The 14,881-nt window shown below is 48.5% G+C and overlaps 2 protein-coding genes across 4 annotated transcripts in view; both read right to left on the bottom strand.

Moving 5' to 3' along the window:
• Positions 1 to 4,564: 4,564 nt before the first annotated feature.
• On the bottom strand, positions 4,565 to 8,457 carry TTC32 (tetratricopeptide repeat domain 32). 2 transcript variants are annotated; one of them, XM_044660360.1, is made up of 3 exons: positions 7,905 to 8,393; positions 6,314 to 6,480; positions 4,565 to 5,241 (listed from the first exon to the last, which is right to left on the bottom strand). In XM_044660360.1, exons 1-3 carry the CDS (start codon positions 8,144 to 8,146, stop codon positions 5,114 to 5,116), a joined length of 537 nt encoding a protein of 178 aa, XP_044516295.1. In that variant the 5' UTR covers positions 8,147 to 8,393; the 3' UTR covers positions 4,565 to 5,113. The 2 variants fall into 2 exon arrangements, with proteins under 2 accessions (XP_044516295.1, XP_044516296.1); XM_044660361.1 differs by having other exon boundaries at positions 5,158 to 5,241; positions 6,354 to 6,480; positions 7,905 to 8,457.
• Positions 8,458 to 9,823: 1,366 nt separating this feature from the next.
• WDR35 (WD repeat domain 35) overlaps positions 9,824 to 14,881 on the bottom strand; it is a 62,637-nt gene continuing 57,579 nt past the window's right edge. For both annotated transcript variants that reach the window (XM_044663004.1, XM_044663003.1), the window contains exons 26-27: positions 10,646 to 10,886; positions 9,824 to 10,428 (exon numbers count right to left, since the gene is read on the bottom strand). In XM_044663004.1, the coding sequence (XP_044518939.1) occupies positions 10,278 to 10,428; positions 10,646 to 10,886 (392 nt within the window). In that variant the 3' untranslated portion in view covers positions 9,824 to 10,277. The remainder of the gene's footprint in view (positions 10,429 to 10,645; positions 10,887 to 14,881) is intronic.

Here is a 14,881-nt window from a genome sequence, read left to right as displayed (position 1 = left end):
TGGGGATCCCGGGTCACTGCCGGCCTGAGCCAGAAAGGCACAGATTCAAGACCTCGCTGTCCCCAAACGCTCCCTAGCGCCAAGAGTCCGTCAGCAAGGCTGCATCACCGACCCGGGTAGCAGCCTCCCACCGAGGCTCTGGGCCTCCCAGTACACGTATGCATCCGAGCTGATGGGCTCCCCTTCCCTGGAGGTCTTCGGAGAGGCCGGGTGACCCCCCCCCCCGTCAGGTGTGTAATCGTGGGGTTCCTTCTGGGCATGGTCTAGACTAAATGAGGGCAGCTCCTGCCCCGCCGGTGATCCTGCAGCCTCCCGACTCCAGATCCAGCCTGCCTTGTGTGCGCTAGCATAGGTCTAGTGTGGCCTTTAGACTGTCCCTTAGCTCCAGATGTAACTGCCTGCCCAGAAGCCGCAGACTATTGAAACTGCCGTTGCTATTTAAGTATTATGGGTCCTGGGAAGTAGTATGTATGTCCGATTCAAGGAAATGGGAGCAAAAAGGCGCATAGGCTTCATCTACACAGTGCCAGAGATGCACAGACTTAACCTGAAGGGGGCCAAAAGAGATCCTGCTAGGATGGCCAAGGTTGTGCGCCAATAAAAAAGGAGGCAAGACTCAAGGATGCAGTGCTTGACACACGTTAAGACGCAGGACTCCTTGTACTACACTCCTTTTGGAATTTATATCAAGGACCTAGCAATTGGCTGTTCTGGCTCCCCTATCCCTGAGAAACGATGAAAGAAGAAACAGAATATCAGACCAAGGAATAAAAAAATTGTTGAGATCTATTTATCATCTCCCACAAAAAATCTAGTCCTTTTTTCCTGACTTGCAGTGGTGGTCGACTGTGGTCCTAGCTGCTGAGTGGGTATGTGCGTGATGTTGGACATGGATTACTTTAATCAGGCATCATTCAAAGAACTATCAAGATTTTGTTTTTTCCTTATTTAGAATTTTACATATAAAATTGGAATTGGATTTTTAGAAGTTTCATCCAATAGTTTTGGCTTTCTGTGATATTTTTTTTCTGATGATTTTAATTGGCATTGATTCATATGCCTTATAACTCAGCCATTTATCCCTATGTGATTCCTATGTGTATCCCTGTGTTAATATCCACCTCAAGGGAATGTGTTTTTATTTCATACGATAGTGTTTAAGTTATTTTAGTGAAAGAAATTTGCTGCCTCCTGGAATCCAGATGGAGATGCCCGTGGAGACCCACACGCTGCTCCAGGAGATCCTGAGAAAAACTGCATGTGAAAAATTGAACTTTAGGGGCTAAAATTCATTTGTTTTCTTAAATTCATTTGTTCTGTGTATATATACATTTATACAAATATATATACATATATATATTTGTGAAAAAGGGGACTGCCTCAGGTTTGTGGGTTTTTTTAAAGCGCCAAGTATTTGGTTTTCTTTTGCTGTAAAAACTGTTGCCATTTCCCCCTTACATTGATGTATATACTCAATTTTGATTGTGATTGTAAGTTTATTTGTGTTTGTTATGATCCATTGGGGAGACTGGTCTCCCAAAAGATCACAGTGGGGAATGTGCATTTTAAAATGGCTCTAAACCCTGGGAGACTACATCTCCCAGAAATCTCTCCTTCAACTTCCTCAGACACATCCCACTTCCTTTGTGGGAGGTGCCTGAGAGAAGATGAAGAGAGAAGCGTGGTTTGGGGTACCTTTTCCTCCCAGGAACAAAGGAGCCCCTTTTTCCCCCTGAAGGGAGAAGAGCTTTTTTCCCCAGAGTGCCTTTTGCCCCCAAGAGCTTTGGTCCCTGCATTGCTGCCAGAGATCTAATTTCCCCTGGCTTTCCCAAACCTTTCTTTTCTAACCTTAAATGAACCCAATTAAATATCCCTGGAGTCTAGTCTGATTTTATCTGTTCCCTAGCCTACCTCTAGATGGCTCTGGGGATGGGGAGGACCCGGCTACCTTCCTTCCCTTCCCTTCCCTTCCTTTCCCCCCAATTCATACACACACTTCCACCCACTGCTCCGACTCTCAGTGAAAATACCAAGTCGTCTCATTTCTCCTCCTAATGCTCCCAATGGCCTGCTGTTTCCTTGCCCCTCTTACCCACTTCAGCCAGCACTCAGGCCCACAAGCAAAGGCTCTGCTGGAACAAGGCCTGGGCCACGTCTTCCCTAAAGCGGGGCCCTCCATGGAGGCAGGCTGGCCCTTGGCTGCCCTTTCTGGTCCCAAAGAATGGCCTGGGCAATCCGAGGAGTGCTGAGACAGATGGGACATGTGAGAGGCACAACCTCTGTATGTCTTGTGTTCTCTTCTGGGAAATCCTCCTGGAGCCCTTTTCCAAGACGAATCCCAAATATTCCACTTTTGAACTCACAAATTGAAGCTTGGGCTTGGAAATTTTATGGCCCCTCTTGCCTAGCACTTTAATCAAGTGCACGCTGTCTCTGTGACAGACTTCAGCAGATGGTGACATCAGCAGGATGTCATCCACATAACGCACCATCTTGCTGTCTTGAAAAGTGATCAACTCAAGGTCTCTCTTCAAGATTTGGCAAAAGACTGAGGCCGAATCCAAAAAACCTTGTGGCAAACGGATCCACAGGACGGATTGGCCCTCCCAAGTAAAGGCGAACAGCTGCTGGCTGACTCTGTGCAGGGAACAGAGAAATAGGCGGAGCAAAGGTCTGTCATGGTAAACCAAGCAGCTCTGTGTGGTATAGCTGCTATGATCTGACATGGACTAGGGACCATGGCATAGGTTTTCTGCACATGGTTATTGACAGCTCTGAGGTCTTGTGCCAAATGCCATTGAGTCGTCCCATCAGGAGACAGTTTGGCTTTCCTCACAGGCATGATAGGGCTGTTGTACTGCAAGAAGCCGTATCTTAATATACCTGCTGCAGCAAACTCTCTCTGATGGGTTTCACTCCCTCTTTGCTTACTTTAAACTGAGGAATTCGGGTGGTAAAACTTCCTTCACTTCCATTCTCACTGGCTCAGCAGACAAAATTCTGCCCACCTCATTAGAACTTTTAGCCCATACATAATCAGGAACCCGGTAGATGCTGTCCCTTTGTTGGCAAGCTGGGTCCTCACTACATGGGTCTAAAACCAAAGATCTTGTTCCTTTTCACGGGGTTGGTTTTTGCCTGGAGCTCAAACAAGAGACCCAACATACCTTGTATTTGTTTCCCCTCCAATCCAAAGCTAGTCTGGGCATAAAATGTCAAGTCAGCCCACTGGCGGCAGAATTTGCATTTGTGAGGTTTAGAGTTCCGAAATACAGGAAAAATCTAGAAAAGGAAAAAAGAGAACTCGCTCTCCTTTCATTACGCCCAGGAACGTCGGCCGCCCTGATGAGAAATCGTCACTAAGACGAAGCTTCAAACATCCCTTTCTGGCAAATGGTAACGGGAAAAACTTTAGGCTAAAACAAGAACTGACTTCGACTGCCTTGTTGTAAAACTCCTGATGTTACATCTGATCTCAGACTCAAGCAAGGCGAGGAGAGCCAGGATCAGGTTATTGAAGGGTTCGGCTCCTAGGCACAAAGAGCTTTTAAGGCCGCCCAAGGACTAAGGCCTTAAACAGATGCGATTTTTAAAAATAAAGATAACTTGTCAAGGAGATTTTTCTTGAACTCGTAATGCAACTTAAAAATACTTTTCCCCCAATAAAAAGCCCAGAGAGACGTCATACTGGAAAAAATGAACAGTTCTAAAAATACAGCCACCAAAAAGGCAGTCTTGTAGCCCATCAAACTTAATTTCCTTTTACTCAACACACACCTGCAGGCCAAGCTGTCCCTTGGTTTTGCCAGGCCTTATTTATGAACTACAAACAAGGCCGCTGCTTGCCCCTTCCCATGAGATCACTCACTTGGAAAGTCCCTGCCGTCATCCAATTATTTTCACATATGAAGGCTGACGGTAATTGTGTCGGAGGCGCCCGCTTCTCGCTCTTTCCCTCTCCGGCTCGGAGCCCACTCTGAAAACCACTCTCTCTGCCATGGCTGCAGCTAGCCTGGCAGACGGCCTCTCCCTCCAGCCCTCCGGCCTTTCTACCCCAGCCCTCGCGAGCTCTTCTAAAGGCTCAGAAATGAGAGTTTGTCGTGAGCCCCGAGAGGGCTTCCAAGGCTCAAGCCTGCTTGGGGAAGTACCCAGATCGGCAGCGGCTAATCAAAGTGTCAGGTTTTTCTGAGGAAGGGATGGCATGGAAAAGCGTCCAAGATCCCAAAACGCCAGACAAGGAGGCTTTGGTTCTCCAGCTTAACCTTCGGATGGAGCCCTCTGGCAGTGTGTGAAGCCAGCCTTGAACCCCTCCTTAGAATGTTTTTAATTCATAAAATAAAATACCGAGGATTACAAAGGAAATCGACGCTATTAAAAGAACCGGCCAGATCGTTTTGTTTTTTTTTTTTTCAGAATTCGTGGAGCCCACACTGAGAAGCTCTGCTTTGCTCGGTTTTTCCTCGATGCCCAGCAGAAATTCAGGGCGAGGCTTCCTCACCCCCTTCTCCAGGACGGCACAGGCCAAGAATTCCCCGCAGGACTGAGAGTCACACCAACAGAAAAGTGTATTTGGGGGTTTATTTTTTGTAACACTTTAACAACATTTTGGACCAGAAAAATCAAACTATCCTCTGCCAGTTCTTGTAGGGTCGTCATCTCGGCCCCACACAGACACTGACTCCACAGAAGCCCAGGAGGAAGAGGACAGGGTAGGCTGTAAAGGCATGCAAAGTACTTTCTTGACAACACAATTCGATTTTGCTAAGAAAAGGCTTTTTCTTCCTTTCCTTTTTTTAAACTCGCCTGTTTGCTTCATCATAGGCCTACTACCAAACAGGGTGACTAAAGAGAGACTGCACACAGCTGTAAAGCTCACCTACAGACAGCGGAACACAAGAAGCATTACTTAGCACAAGCGAAATGATTAGCCTTGTTTTCTCACTCTGAAGCAACCAAGCAAAGGCCCGGCCCGTCTTGGCCCCCATCTCTACCTTAAATGTGAATGAAAAGAACTCCAGGAATTCTAGTTTGGGTCAATAACAAACACCTTTCAGGCTATCTGGGGGGGGGGGGGGGGGGGAGATCAGTAAAGGTTGGAACGACAGCAGAGTTTTTAATCATTTCTTGTTTGCTTTTCTTCTTTGTCTAAAATAGTCTGTTTTAGGCTCAGCACAGCATCTTGGAAGCCAGGATTCAAGGCTAACACTTTCTTGAAATCTTCCAAAGCGTCATCGAAGTGTCCTGTAGCACAACCAGACAGGGAGAAAACCAGGGAGGCTTTTCAGATCTCTTGCACAGCCACGCTCCAGTACAGGGATGGGCAAACTCTTTAAAGAGGGGCCAAAGGAAAGGAAATGCTCCTCTGTCAGTCTGTTTCTAAGGCAGCTCTTTCCAAGTTTCATTGTATTGGATCCTACTCATTGTATTCGTCAGATTAGGAATAATGTGGGGAGGCCGGATAGAACATTTCCGGGCTGCCTCTGGCTCTCAGGCTGTAGTTTGCCCATCGCTGCTCCAGCAGATAAACTTTTTGCTCTTATTTCTGTTTTCAAAAATCTTCCCAGTAAGTTAGCACACCCTCTGGTAACCCTGATTACCTATGGATAAAGAGGCCATTCCTTAGGGGAGATGCGCCTCCTGCTAGCTCCCCATGACTTAAAATGGAAAAAGAAACAGAAACAGAAGGCCCAGCACCCATGAACCTTAACCAACTGTGGATGAAAAGGCCACAAAATTGGAAAAAGAGACTTCAACAACCGTCCCTTCGCCCTGCGGTTTGTTTTTTTGTTTGTTTGTTTTTTTAATAAGTATCAATTCTAAGGCAGAAGAGCAGTAAGGGCCAAGCAATCAGGGTTAAGGACTTCACAGCTAGGAAATCCGTGAGGTCAGATTTGAACCCAGGTTCTTCTGATTCCAGGCCTGGGTCTCTATCCACTGAGCCACCAAGCTGCCCTCCTTTAACCTGCTTTTTAATCTTTAAAGGGGAAGCAAGGCTAACAGGCACCTGGAATTGTCCAAAGGGCTCAAGCCTTTCCCCTTCGATTATCTCATGGAACTGAAGGATTTGTGTTTAGAAAGAAGTTTCTCATATAACAGCTATCATTGGCAACTGGGGTCGATCAGGCCCAAAGCCACCTGCTCCAGGCCAGTTCTAAGTGCGGGCCCAGCCCCGCCCCCCCAATCTTGGTCATACCCCAGCATTCTAAGAGCCCCTGAGCACCGGGTGGACCACTTCAGGTCCGCTGCCCGAGTTTACAGGAACCTCAAACAACAAGATCCAGTCAACAACACGGGGAACAGAAAGTGTCCTCACCCATCCGGTAAAATACTAAGCCTCGGTTGTAATACGGGACCTCGAACTGGGGAAGGGCTTCGATGGCAGCTGTGTAGTCGTCCACGGCTTCGTAGAAGTCCACCCGAAGATATTTGATCTGGCCCCTGTTGTTGTAGGCCGTGGCCAAATCCTCGCGGGAGCAATGGCTTCAAAACAAAATGGAAAATTCAGCTTCTCACCTACACTGTTCCTCGGAGGAATGAACCGGCCAACAGCCCATCCCGTTCAGAGTGGACCGAGAAAGCAAACACACGGGCTTGCTCCCAGGATTCTGTGGGCCATGAGCTCCCTCCACAGCGGCCCTGCAGGAAGCCTGCCCGGAGCCCTCCAAATCTCCTGGCACACGCTTCTCATCCCTGACACCTAGCTCAGTACCTCCATGGACGGGAGCTGACTTAGTGCTCAGAACTGAATTAGAATCCTGAGGCCCAGGTCAGCCCTGGAGTCACTGGAGAACTTCTGGACAAGGATAATTAGAAATTCATTCCGGGCCACTCTTTGTTGTTCTTCAGTCCTGATTCTTTATGACTCCACTGGAGGCCTTCTTGGAAAGATCCTGAGGCCATTGGCCATTTCATCCTCCAATTCATTTTACAGAGGAGGAAACTAAGGCACAGGGCAAAGTGACTTGCCCAAGATCACACAGCTAAATGTCTGAGGCAGATCACATTTGAATTCAGGGCCCTATCCAATGCATCATCTGGCTGCCCCAGGTCATTCTTTATGTATAATAATTACATGGGACATTTGGTTATGCAATATGTAATTATTAGATTATCCAATTACATATTTTCGTGTTTATGTATTTTCATTCTGGAATGTACTGTGCAGCTAAAACATTTCTGAGGCAGGATTTGAATTCAGATCTTCCTTAGAGCCCAGGGCATCACAAAGCTTCCCCCCAAGGCCACAGAGCCCCAAGTCTCTCCTGGATAACCCTGGACAGAGACAAAGCTGATGGAGGCCAAGAGGCTGGGAAGCCCTGGCTAGTGGGAGGGAGCTTCAGGGGAGTCCTGGAGCTGGGGAGGGGCCAGCATCGGAGATGGGGTGTCCTCTGCAGCAGGAGATCAGCTGGGGGGGAAAAAAGGGGGGAGTCAACCCTAAGCTTGGGATCACCATCCCTACAGGACCCAAGGCCCTCTCTTCTCTCAGAGGGTCAGGAGGGCCCAGATCTGAGAGCCCCTCCCCCCCACCCCCGCCCCCAACTTTGCAGACTGGAGGAGGGGGGTTAGGAAGAAGAGGCCGAACTCTCCCACCTCCCCCTGCCCTTCTTCCCTCGGAGGCTCGAGGGGACTTTGTTCTCGGAGGTATCATTGGCTCCTTGGTGCCGAAAGTGGCCCAGGATCCGCAGGGGACGGAGGACCCCAACAGCTGGGGCCTCTGAACCCCAGAAAACACCCCCGGCGGACAAGGAAACATGACCCTCGGGGCCTGCCCGCCTCAGTTTTCTCTCCAGTAAAGCCAAGGTCTAGAGGAGCTCCCCGCACCACCCCCACCCCCCAGGCCTCAGTTTCCCCGTTATGACACCACCAGCCGACAGCTGCCTCCCTCCAGCTCTCGCGAGACTCACGGGGCGGCGTGCGCTCCCCTATCTGCGCAGGTGCACTGGTGAATGTAGGCCGAATAGAGCGTCTCGGCCTTGTCATACTCCCCGCGATGGAAATGAACGTGGGCCTCGGCCAAGGGCCTGTCCCCGGTGCCAGGAGCCTGCCCTTCCATGGCGGTCGAGCCTTCTTTCCAGGGGGGCGTGGCTGGGGGCGCGCCCAGTGGGAGGAGCTTCATCCTTCTCGCGAGGTTTGGTGGCGCGGTCATTCGGCCACCGTAGGCTCTGCGCGCTCAGGCTCCTGGGTATTAAGGCTGGAGAGATCACGTGAGGGGAGCAAGGCAAAGGGTCCAGGGCCATTTCCTTGGAGAAAAGACGGAAGTGTGCTTGAGTGGCCAGCAGGTGGTGCCGTCCCTCCGCCATGTCCACGCGGAAGCCCGTGCTCCCGGCCCATGCCCCGGCGCCTCTTTCCTGCTGTGGGGAGACTGAGGCGAGGTGGGGGAGCCCTCCTCAGCCCCGCTGCGCACGGAGGCCCCTTTTCTAGGCAGCTCCAAGAAGGCCGGAGAGCCCTGGTGCAGCACCCCAGTCACAAAGTAGCGGAACTCGGGAACTGGGGAAGAAGGGAGACAGCCCCCTCCCCTTAGGCGAGCTTCCACGGGGCCCCACGCACAACATGATGTCGTGGGCTGAGCTCAAAGGGCAGCTTCCAAAGGCCGTTGTGACCATTGGCAAGTTTCTGAACTTCCTCAGTTTACCCACCGGGCACGGAGTGCCTTCCTCACCAAGTGGCCCTCGGGACCCAAGGAGTGAAGTCCAAAGACCAGTAGCAGTCTATTGGAAAGCATCGGTTCTCAGCGCTTGCCTCTAGGGGGCTCTCCCAACTCTGCACTGGAGTGACTCTGGCTGCCCCTCTCCTGCCCCTGCTGGAGGCCTTTCCCTCCTGGGTCATGAATCTAGTCTGTCTTCAGAGCGGATCCCCTTGAGGGCAGGGGCGGTTTCGCCTTTGTGGCCTCCACCTCTACCTCCGATAACTAGACGACTAGACTTCGTTCCCGTTCCTGCACCTGGCCTGCCCTCTGGTCTTGTTACACAGGCTCCATTCAGAGCCGCCCCTCCCTCGGGGTCTCCCCACTCAAGTTTCCTTGTGTCTGTCACACATCAGTGCTTCCACTGCCAGCTTTGTCCTTGTGTCCAGGGCATGAGAATGGGTGGAGCTGGAGGAAATCTCAGCTTCCTGAAAACATCTAAGTTCCCAGGAGATATTTCTCTCCACTTTGCCCAGCCCCCAGCCTGGGGAGCCAGAACGATCACCAAGTCAGCTCTCCTTATTCCTGGAGGGAGCTGGTCCTCACCTCTCCTCTCCTCCCGCCCCATTCACCCTCCCTGTCACTGTCTTCAGCCCTGAAGCCCCTGGGGGGGGGGGGGGCGAGAGGGGGAAGGTGCGCGCTCACACATCCCTCTCAGGTGAAACAGAGGCCTTGTCTCACTTTGGCCAGTATCTGCAGCACTTAAGGCCCTTGGTAAATGGATGCTTGTTCAATCTGTTATCCAGCTATTGGGCGTGTTAACAAATGAGATGGGCATCGTTTGGTTTTCTTATTCTTTCAGAGCTCCCCCAAACTACAGAAACAGTGCCTAGACTCCCCTTCTTTGGCTTCAAGGACATTGCGGGCTTCCCTGCCTCTCCTGGGCCTCCGACACTGGACTGAGCGGCCACAGATGGCCTCCCTCCCACTCGCCTTATTCCTAGGCATTCAATAGTGCAGGTTTCACCAGACGGAAGTTCTAAGACATTCTTCAGTCAGTCGGAGGTGGGAGGGGCCTGGACACCGCAGCCCCCATCTCACAGCACTCCCAGATCCACAGAGACTTCCCATATCGGAGGAGGTATCACACACGCATTTAAGCTGGCTGTAATAGAGAATCACAGCTTCGCACAAAGAAAAGCCATTTGAGTACCTAAAGTTTATTCTCCATGAAAAAGGAAGCATCATATAAAAACCCAAGATCTCTGCCCTCAGAACAGACCCAGCTAACTTTCCCCACGACCAGAGACTCAGGAAGGCACAGAACTCTGAGCACTGGCCCAGAGATTGGAGGAGCAGACCCTGCCCTTCTGGGATCCTGGCTGCCCCTGTGCCTCACAGAACCAGACCACCTCGGTCCCTGTGGTGGCAGTGCTGTTTAGACACACCTAGAGCTACCTTTGTACCCTCGGACATTTCCACCAGGACGTCATCTTCCCCTTGTCCTAAAATGAAGGCAGTGCCTGGGCTCGGGGAGGGCAGGGTATTTGGTATTGGGAGCCCAGCCTCCCCCCCCACCCCCAGCCTCACACACAGGGTTCTTCACCATAGACAGAGGTTCATGTCTGTGTGCTCACTCGTGTCTGCCCAGCTGCTACCCCACTGAGCTGTGGCACAAGGGGCAGAAGTTGTAGTTGCTTATCTCCTGAGCCAGGACACAGTGCTTGCACACATTACACATCCAGAACTGGTACTCCATGATGGGGCTTCCTGTAGCCACACACGTTGGCAGCTTCCCTTCACCCCTGCAAGGAGAGGAAAGGAAAGTCAGGCTCCCTCCAGCAGGCCTCTGGTGGAAGGCCACCAGAAAGCTTAGGAGCCCTGTACAGGGGCAAATGCAGCTGCCTCCTGGGGGATGGGGAAGAGACCACAGGGGACACCTTGGACAGGATAGGCTGGGGAGGCTGAGGGATGCAGCTGCCTTCTGGGAGGGGACAACCTCTGGAGGGCCCCCCCACCTACCCCTCCAGGATGCTGTCTAGCTCCGATTTGCGGTTGTCCTTGGGGGTGTGCTTGGTGAAGATCTCCAGAGCGAGGTCCTCGTATTGCTGCTTCTGCTCAGTGCTCAGGCTCTCCAAGGATTCCAGCTTAATGAAGGCTTTGGAGCAAGTGCCAAAGGCCCGGCTGGCACAGCCACACAGAGCCAGCAGGGAGTAGATCTCCACGGCAGGGATGATGTCCTCATAGTCCCGTAGGTGGAGAGCTGGGAAGCCAGACACAAGGTGAGTCTTTATGAGTGTGGCCCTGTGGGGCCCAGGAAGAGGCCATGGAGAATGGAGAGCAGAGGTGGGAGTGGGGTGCTCATTTAAAGAGACCTTAGGGGGCTTCCGGTTAAGATGGCAGCAGAGTAAGGAGCAGCTGCTCGATCTCTCCTGACCAAAGCATACAGGACCCCTCAAGGGGAAATAAAACCGAGTCCAGAAGAACGAAGGAACCCCACAACAGGGCACAGCATTGAAGGTACGCAGAATCGGGGCATTTCCACGCTATAAAGGGGTGAAACAGCTCTCACTAAAACGCGAGAGGAAGAAGCCCCTCCCCCACCCCCCACACCGCACACCTCGCACAATGCCAACGCACAAGAGTGAAAACAGGACTGGGGCAACCAGATAATCACTGGCAGCCCCAGGGCTTGTACCTGTGTGCAGCAAGATGAGGGACTCCAAGTGGCTGGGGGCGCGCATGGACTTTCCCCAAGCGTCCACATGGGTGAAGGCACCACCTCAGGCCGGGACAAAGGCCTCTAAAACATGGCCTTTCCCAAGTGCTGAAGGCATTGCCTCAGGTTTGAATAAAGATCTCCAGCCCACGGACTTTCACTACCTTCTGCAGGGGTGAAGGCAGTGCCCTAGGCTTGAATAACTATCTCCAGCCCAGGCTTGGACCTCCAGTGAGGACCCGGTGGGGACCAGAGCGGGGCAGTGGAAGCAGCCCCAAAGACTGCTGAAGGAACCTCGGGCAGAGGGGCAGACCAGGAACTACCAGGAGGCCTGACCCCGAGGACAAGGAGACCGGAGCCCCCGGGAGCTTGCAAGGCGCGGGCAGACCCTGAGTGCAAAGACAAAGCTGAAAAGGGGCGGGGCTAACAATGGCCAGCAATAAGGAAGTCCAGAAGAAAAAGACTATCAAGAGAAACTCTGGAACACTCGACAACTTCTACACAGAGAAAATCCAGACAACAGAGGAGGGAAAACAAAAATCCAAACCTCCCCAAAAAAATGAAAGCTGGTCACAAGCTATGGAAGAGTTTAAAAATGAAATGCTGAGGAAGATGGAAGAAATCTGGCAAGAAAATAACAGTTTAAAAGGCAGAATTTCGCAATTGGAAAGTGAGACAAGTCAACTGAAGACCAAAAATGACCAGATTGAAAAGGAAAACCAAAAAATTATAGCCGAAAACCAAAACATTAAAGCCAAAAACCAGTCCTTAAAGGCTAGAATCGAACATTTAGAAAACAATGATCTCTCGAGACAACAAGAACAAATAAAACAAAGTCAAAAGACTGATAAAATTGAAGGAAACATGAAATATCTCAATGAGAGAGTGACAGACCAAGAAAACCGGTCTAGAAGAGACAACTTGAGAATCATTGGTCTTCCAGAAAAGGCAGAAATTAATAGAAACTTGGACTCCATACTTAAAGAAATTATTCAGCAAAATTGCCCTGAAGTTCTACAACAAGAGGGCAATATAGACATTGAAAGGATCCATAGATCACCCTCTACACTGGACCCAGAAAAGACAACAACAAGAAATAAAATAGCGAAATTGAAGAGCTTTCAAGTTAAAGAAAAAATCTTACAAGAAGCCAGAAAGAGACAATTCAAATATCAAGGAGCACCAATAAGGATCACACAGGATCTGGCAGCCTCAACGCTAAAAGACCGCAAGGCTTGGAATACAATATTCAGAAAGGCAAGAGAGCTGGGCCTTCAGCCACGAATCAACTACCCAGCAAAACTAACCAGATACTTTCAGGGGAAAGTATGGGCAATCAACAAAATTGAAGAATTCCAAGTTTTTGCACAAAAGAGACCGGGACTAAATGGAAAGTTTGACACTCAACCACAAATATCAAGAGAAAGATAAAAAAGTAAATAAGAAACAGAGGGAAAAGAAAGAAAACTCATAGTCTTTTAAGCTTGACTCTTTGAGGGCATAAATAAGATCTAATTATCTGTATTACTAGGTGGAGAAATGCTATGTATAATTCTCTGTAGTGAACTCTATACACTATTATAATATTCACTATTATAGCAACCAGAAGAATAATTCATAGGGAGAGGACAGGATACTAAATGGTCTATGAAGACATGGGGGGGTGGGAAAGAGGGGGAGAATAGTAGGGGACACCAAGAAAAATCCGTGTAAATAAGAAAAATAAGATATTCTATTACACACAAAGAGGGCATGGGAAGGGGAGGGGATAAATAATACCATAAGAAGGAGAGGAAGAGAGCATAATCAAACCTTACTCTCAGTGTAATCAACCCGGAGAAGGAAGAGTAGCTTTATTATCCATCCAGATAAAAAACTCTATCTAACCCTACTGAGAAAGTCAGAAGGGATAAACCAAAGGGAGCAGGGGAGTGGGGAGGCCAAAAAAGGGAGGGGAGAAGAAGGGGAAGGGAATTCATTTGGTCTCTAAAAAACAAAAATAGGGGAACAACAAGGGAGGGGGCAGAAAGGGAAGTCAATCAAGGGAGGGGATAAGGGATACCGGCTCAAAGCAAACCACTGGTGTAAAAGAAAATAGTGTAATAAGAAGGAGTGGGTCTAGGGGAGGATACAAAAATGTCAGTGAATACACAACTAATAATTGTAACTCTTAATGTGAACGGGATGAACTCGCTCATAAAACGGAAGCAAATAGCAGAGTGGATCAGAAACCAAAATGCTACCATAGGTTGTCTACAAGAAACACATATGAGGCAGGTAGACACACACAAGTTCAAGGTTAAGGGTATGAGCAAAATCTTTTGGGCATCAAATGAGAAAAAGAAGGCAGGAGTGGCTATCATGATCTCTGACAAAGCCAAAGTAAAAATAGATATGATTAAAAAAGACAGGGAAGGTCATTACATCCTGATTAAAGGCAGTATAAACAATGAGGAAATAACACTGCTCAATATATATGCACCAAGTGGTATAGCATCCAAATTCCTAAAGGAGAAACTGGCAGAGCTCAAGGAGGAAATAGATAGTAAAACCATAATAGTGGGAGATCTAAATATTCCTCTTTCAGATCTAGATAAATCAAACCAAAAAATAAATAAGAAAGAGGTAAGAGAGATGAATGAAGTCCTAGAAAAATTAGATTTAATTGATATGTGGAGAAAAATAAATAGGGACAAAAAGGAATACACCTTCTTTTCAGCTGCACATGGTACATTCACAAAGATTGACCATGTAATAGGGCATAGAATCATGGCAAACAAATGCAAAAGAGCAGATATAATAAATGTAACCTTCTCAGATCATAATGCGATAAAAAATAATAATCAGTAAGGGCACCTGGACAGGCAAATCAAAAACCAATTGGAAATTAAACAATATGATTCTCCAAAACCAAATTGTCAAAGAAGAAATCATAGAAACAATCAACAATTTCTTTGAAGAGAATGACAATGATGAGACATCCTACCAAACTCTGTGGAATGCAGCCAAGGCAGTACTCAGGGGGAAATTTATATCCTTGAGTGCATATATTAACAAATTAAGGGGGGCAGAGATTAATGAATTGGCCATGCAACTCAAAAAATTAGAAAGCGGGCAAATAAAAACCCCCCAGATGAAAACTAAATTAGAAATACTAAAAATTAAGGGAGAAATTAATAAAATCAAAAGTAAAAGAACTATTGAATTAATAAATAAGACTAGAAGCTGGTATTTTGAAAAAACAGATAAAATAGACACAGTACTAGTCAATCTAATAAGAAAAAGGAAAGGAGAAAACCAAATTGACAGTATTAGAGATGAAAAGGGAGACCTCACCTATAATGAAGGGGAAATTAAGGCAATCATTAAGAACTATTTCACCCAATTATATGGCAACAAATATAACAATTTAGGAGATATGGATGAATATTTACAAAAATATAAATTGCCTAGACTAACAGCAGAAGAAATAGAATACCTAAATAATCCCATATCAGAAATAGAAATTGAACAAGCCATCAAAGAACTCCCTAAGAAAA

This window comes from Gracilinanus agilis, chromosome 2 (assembly GCF_016433145.1).
Source record: "Gracilinanus agilis isolate LMUSP501 chromosome 2, AgileGrace, whole genome shotgun sequence".
Classification (NCBI taxonomy): Eukaryota; Metazoa; Chordata; class Mammalia; order Didelphimorphia; family Didelphidae; genus Gracilinanus; species Gracilinanus agilis.
Note: the sequence above shows the minus strand (reverse complement) of the source record. Positions and strands in the feature narration are given on the sequence as shown.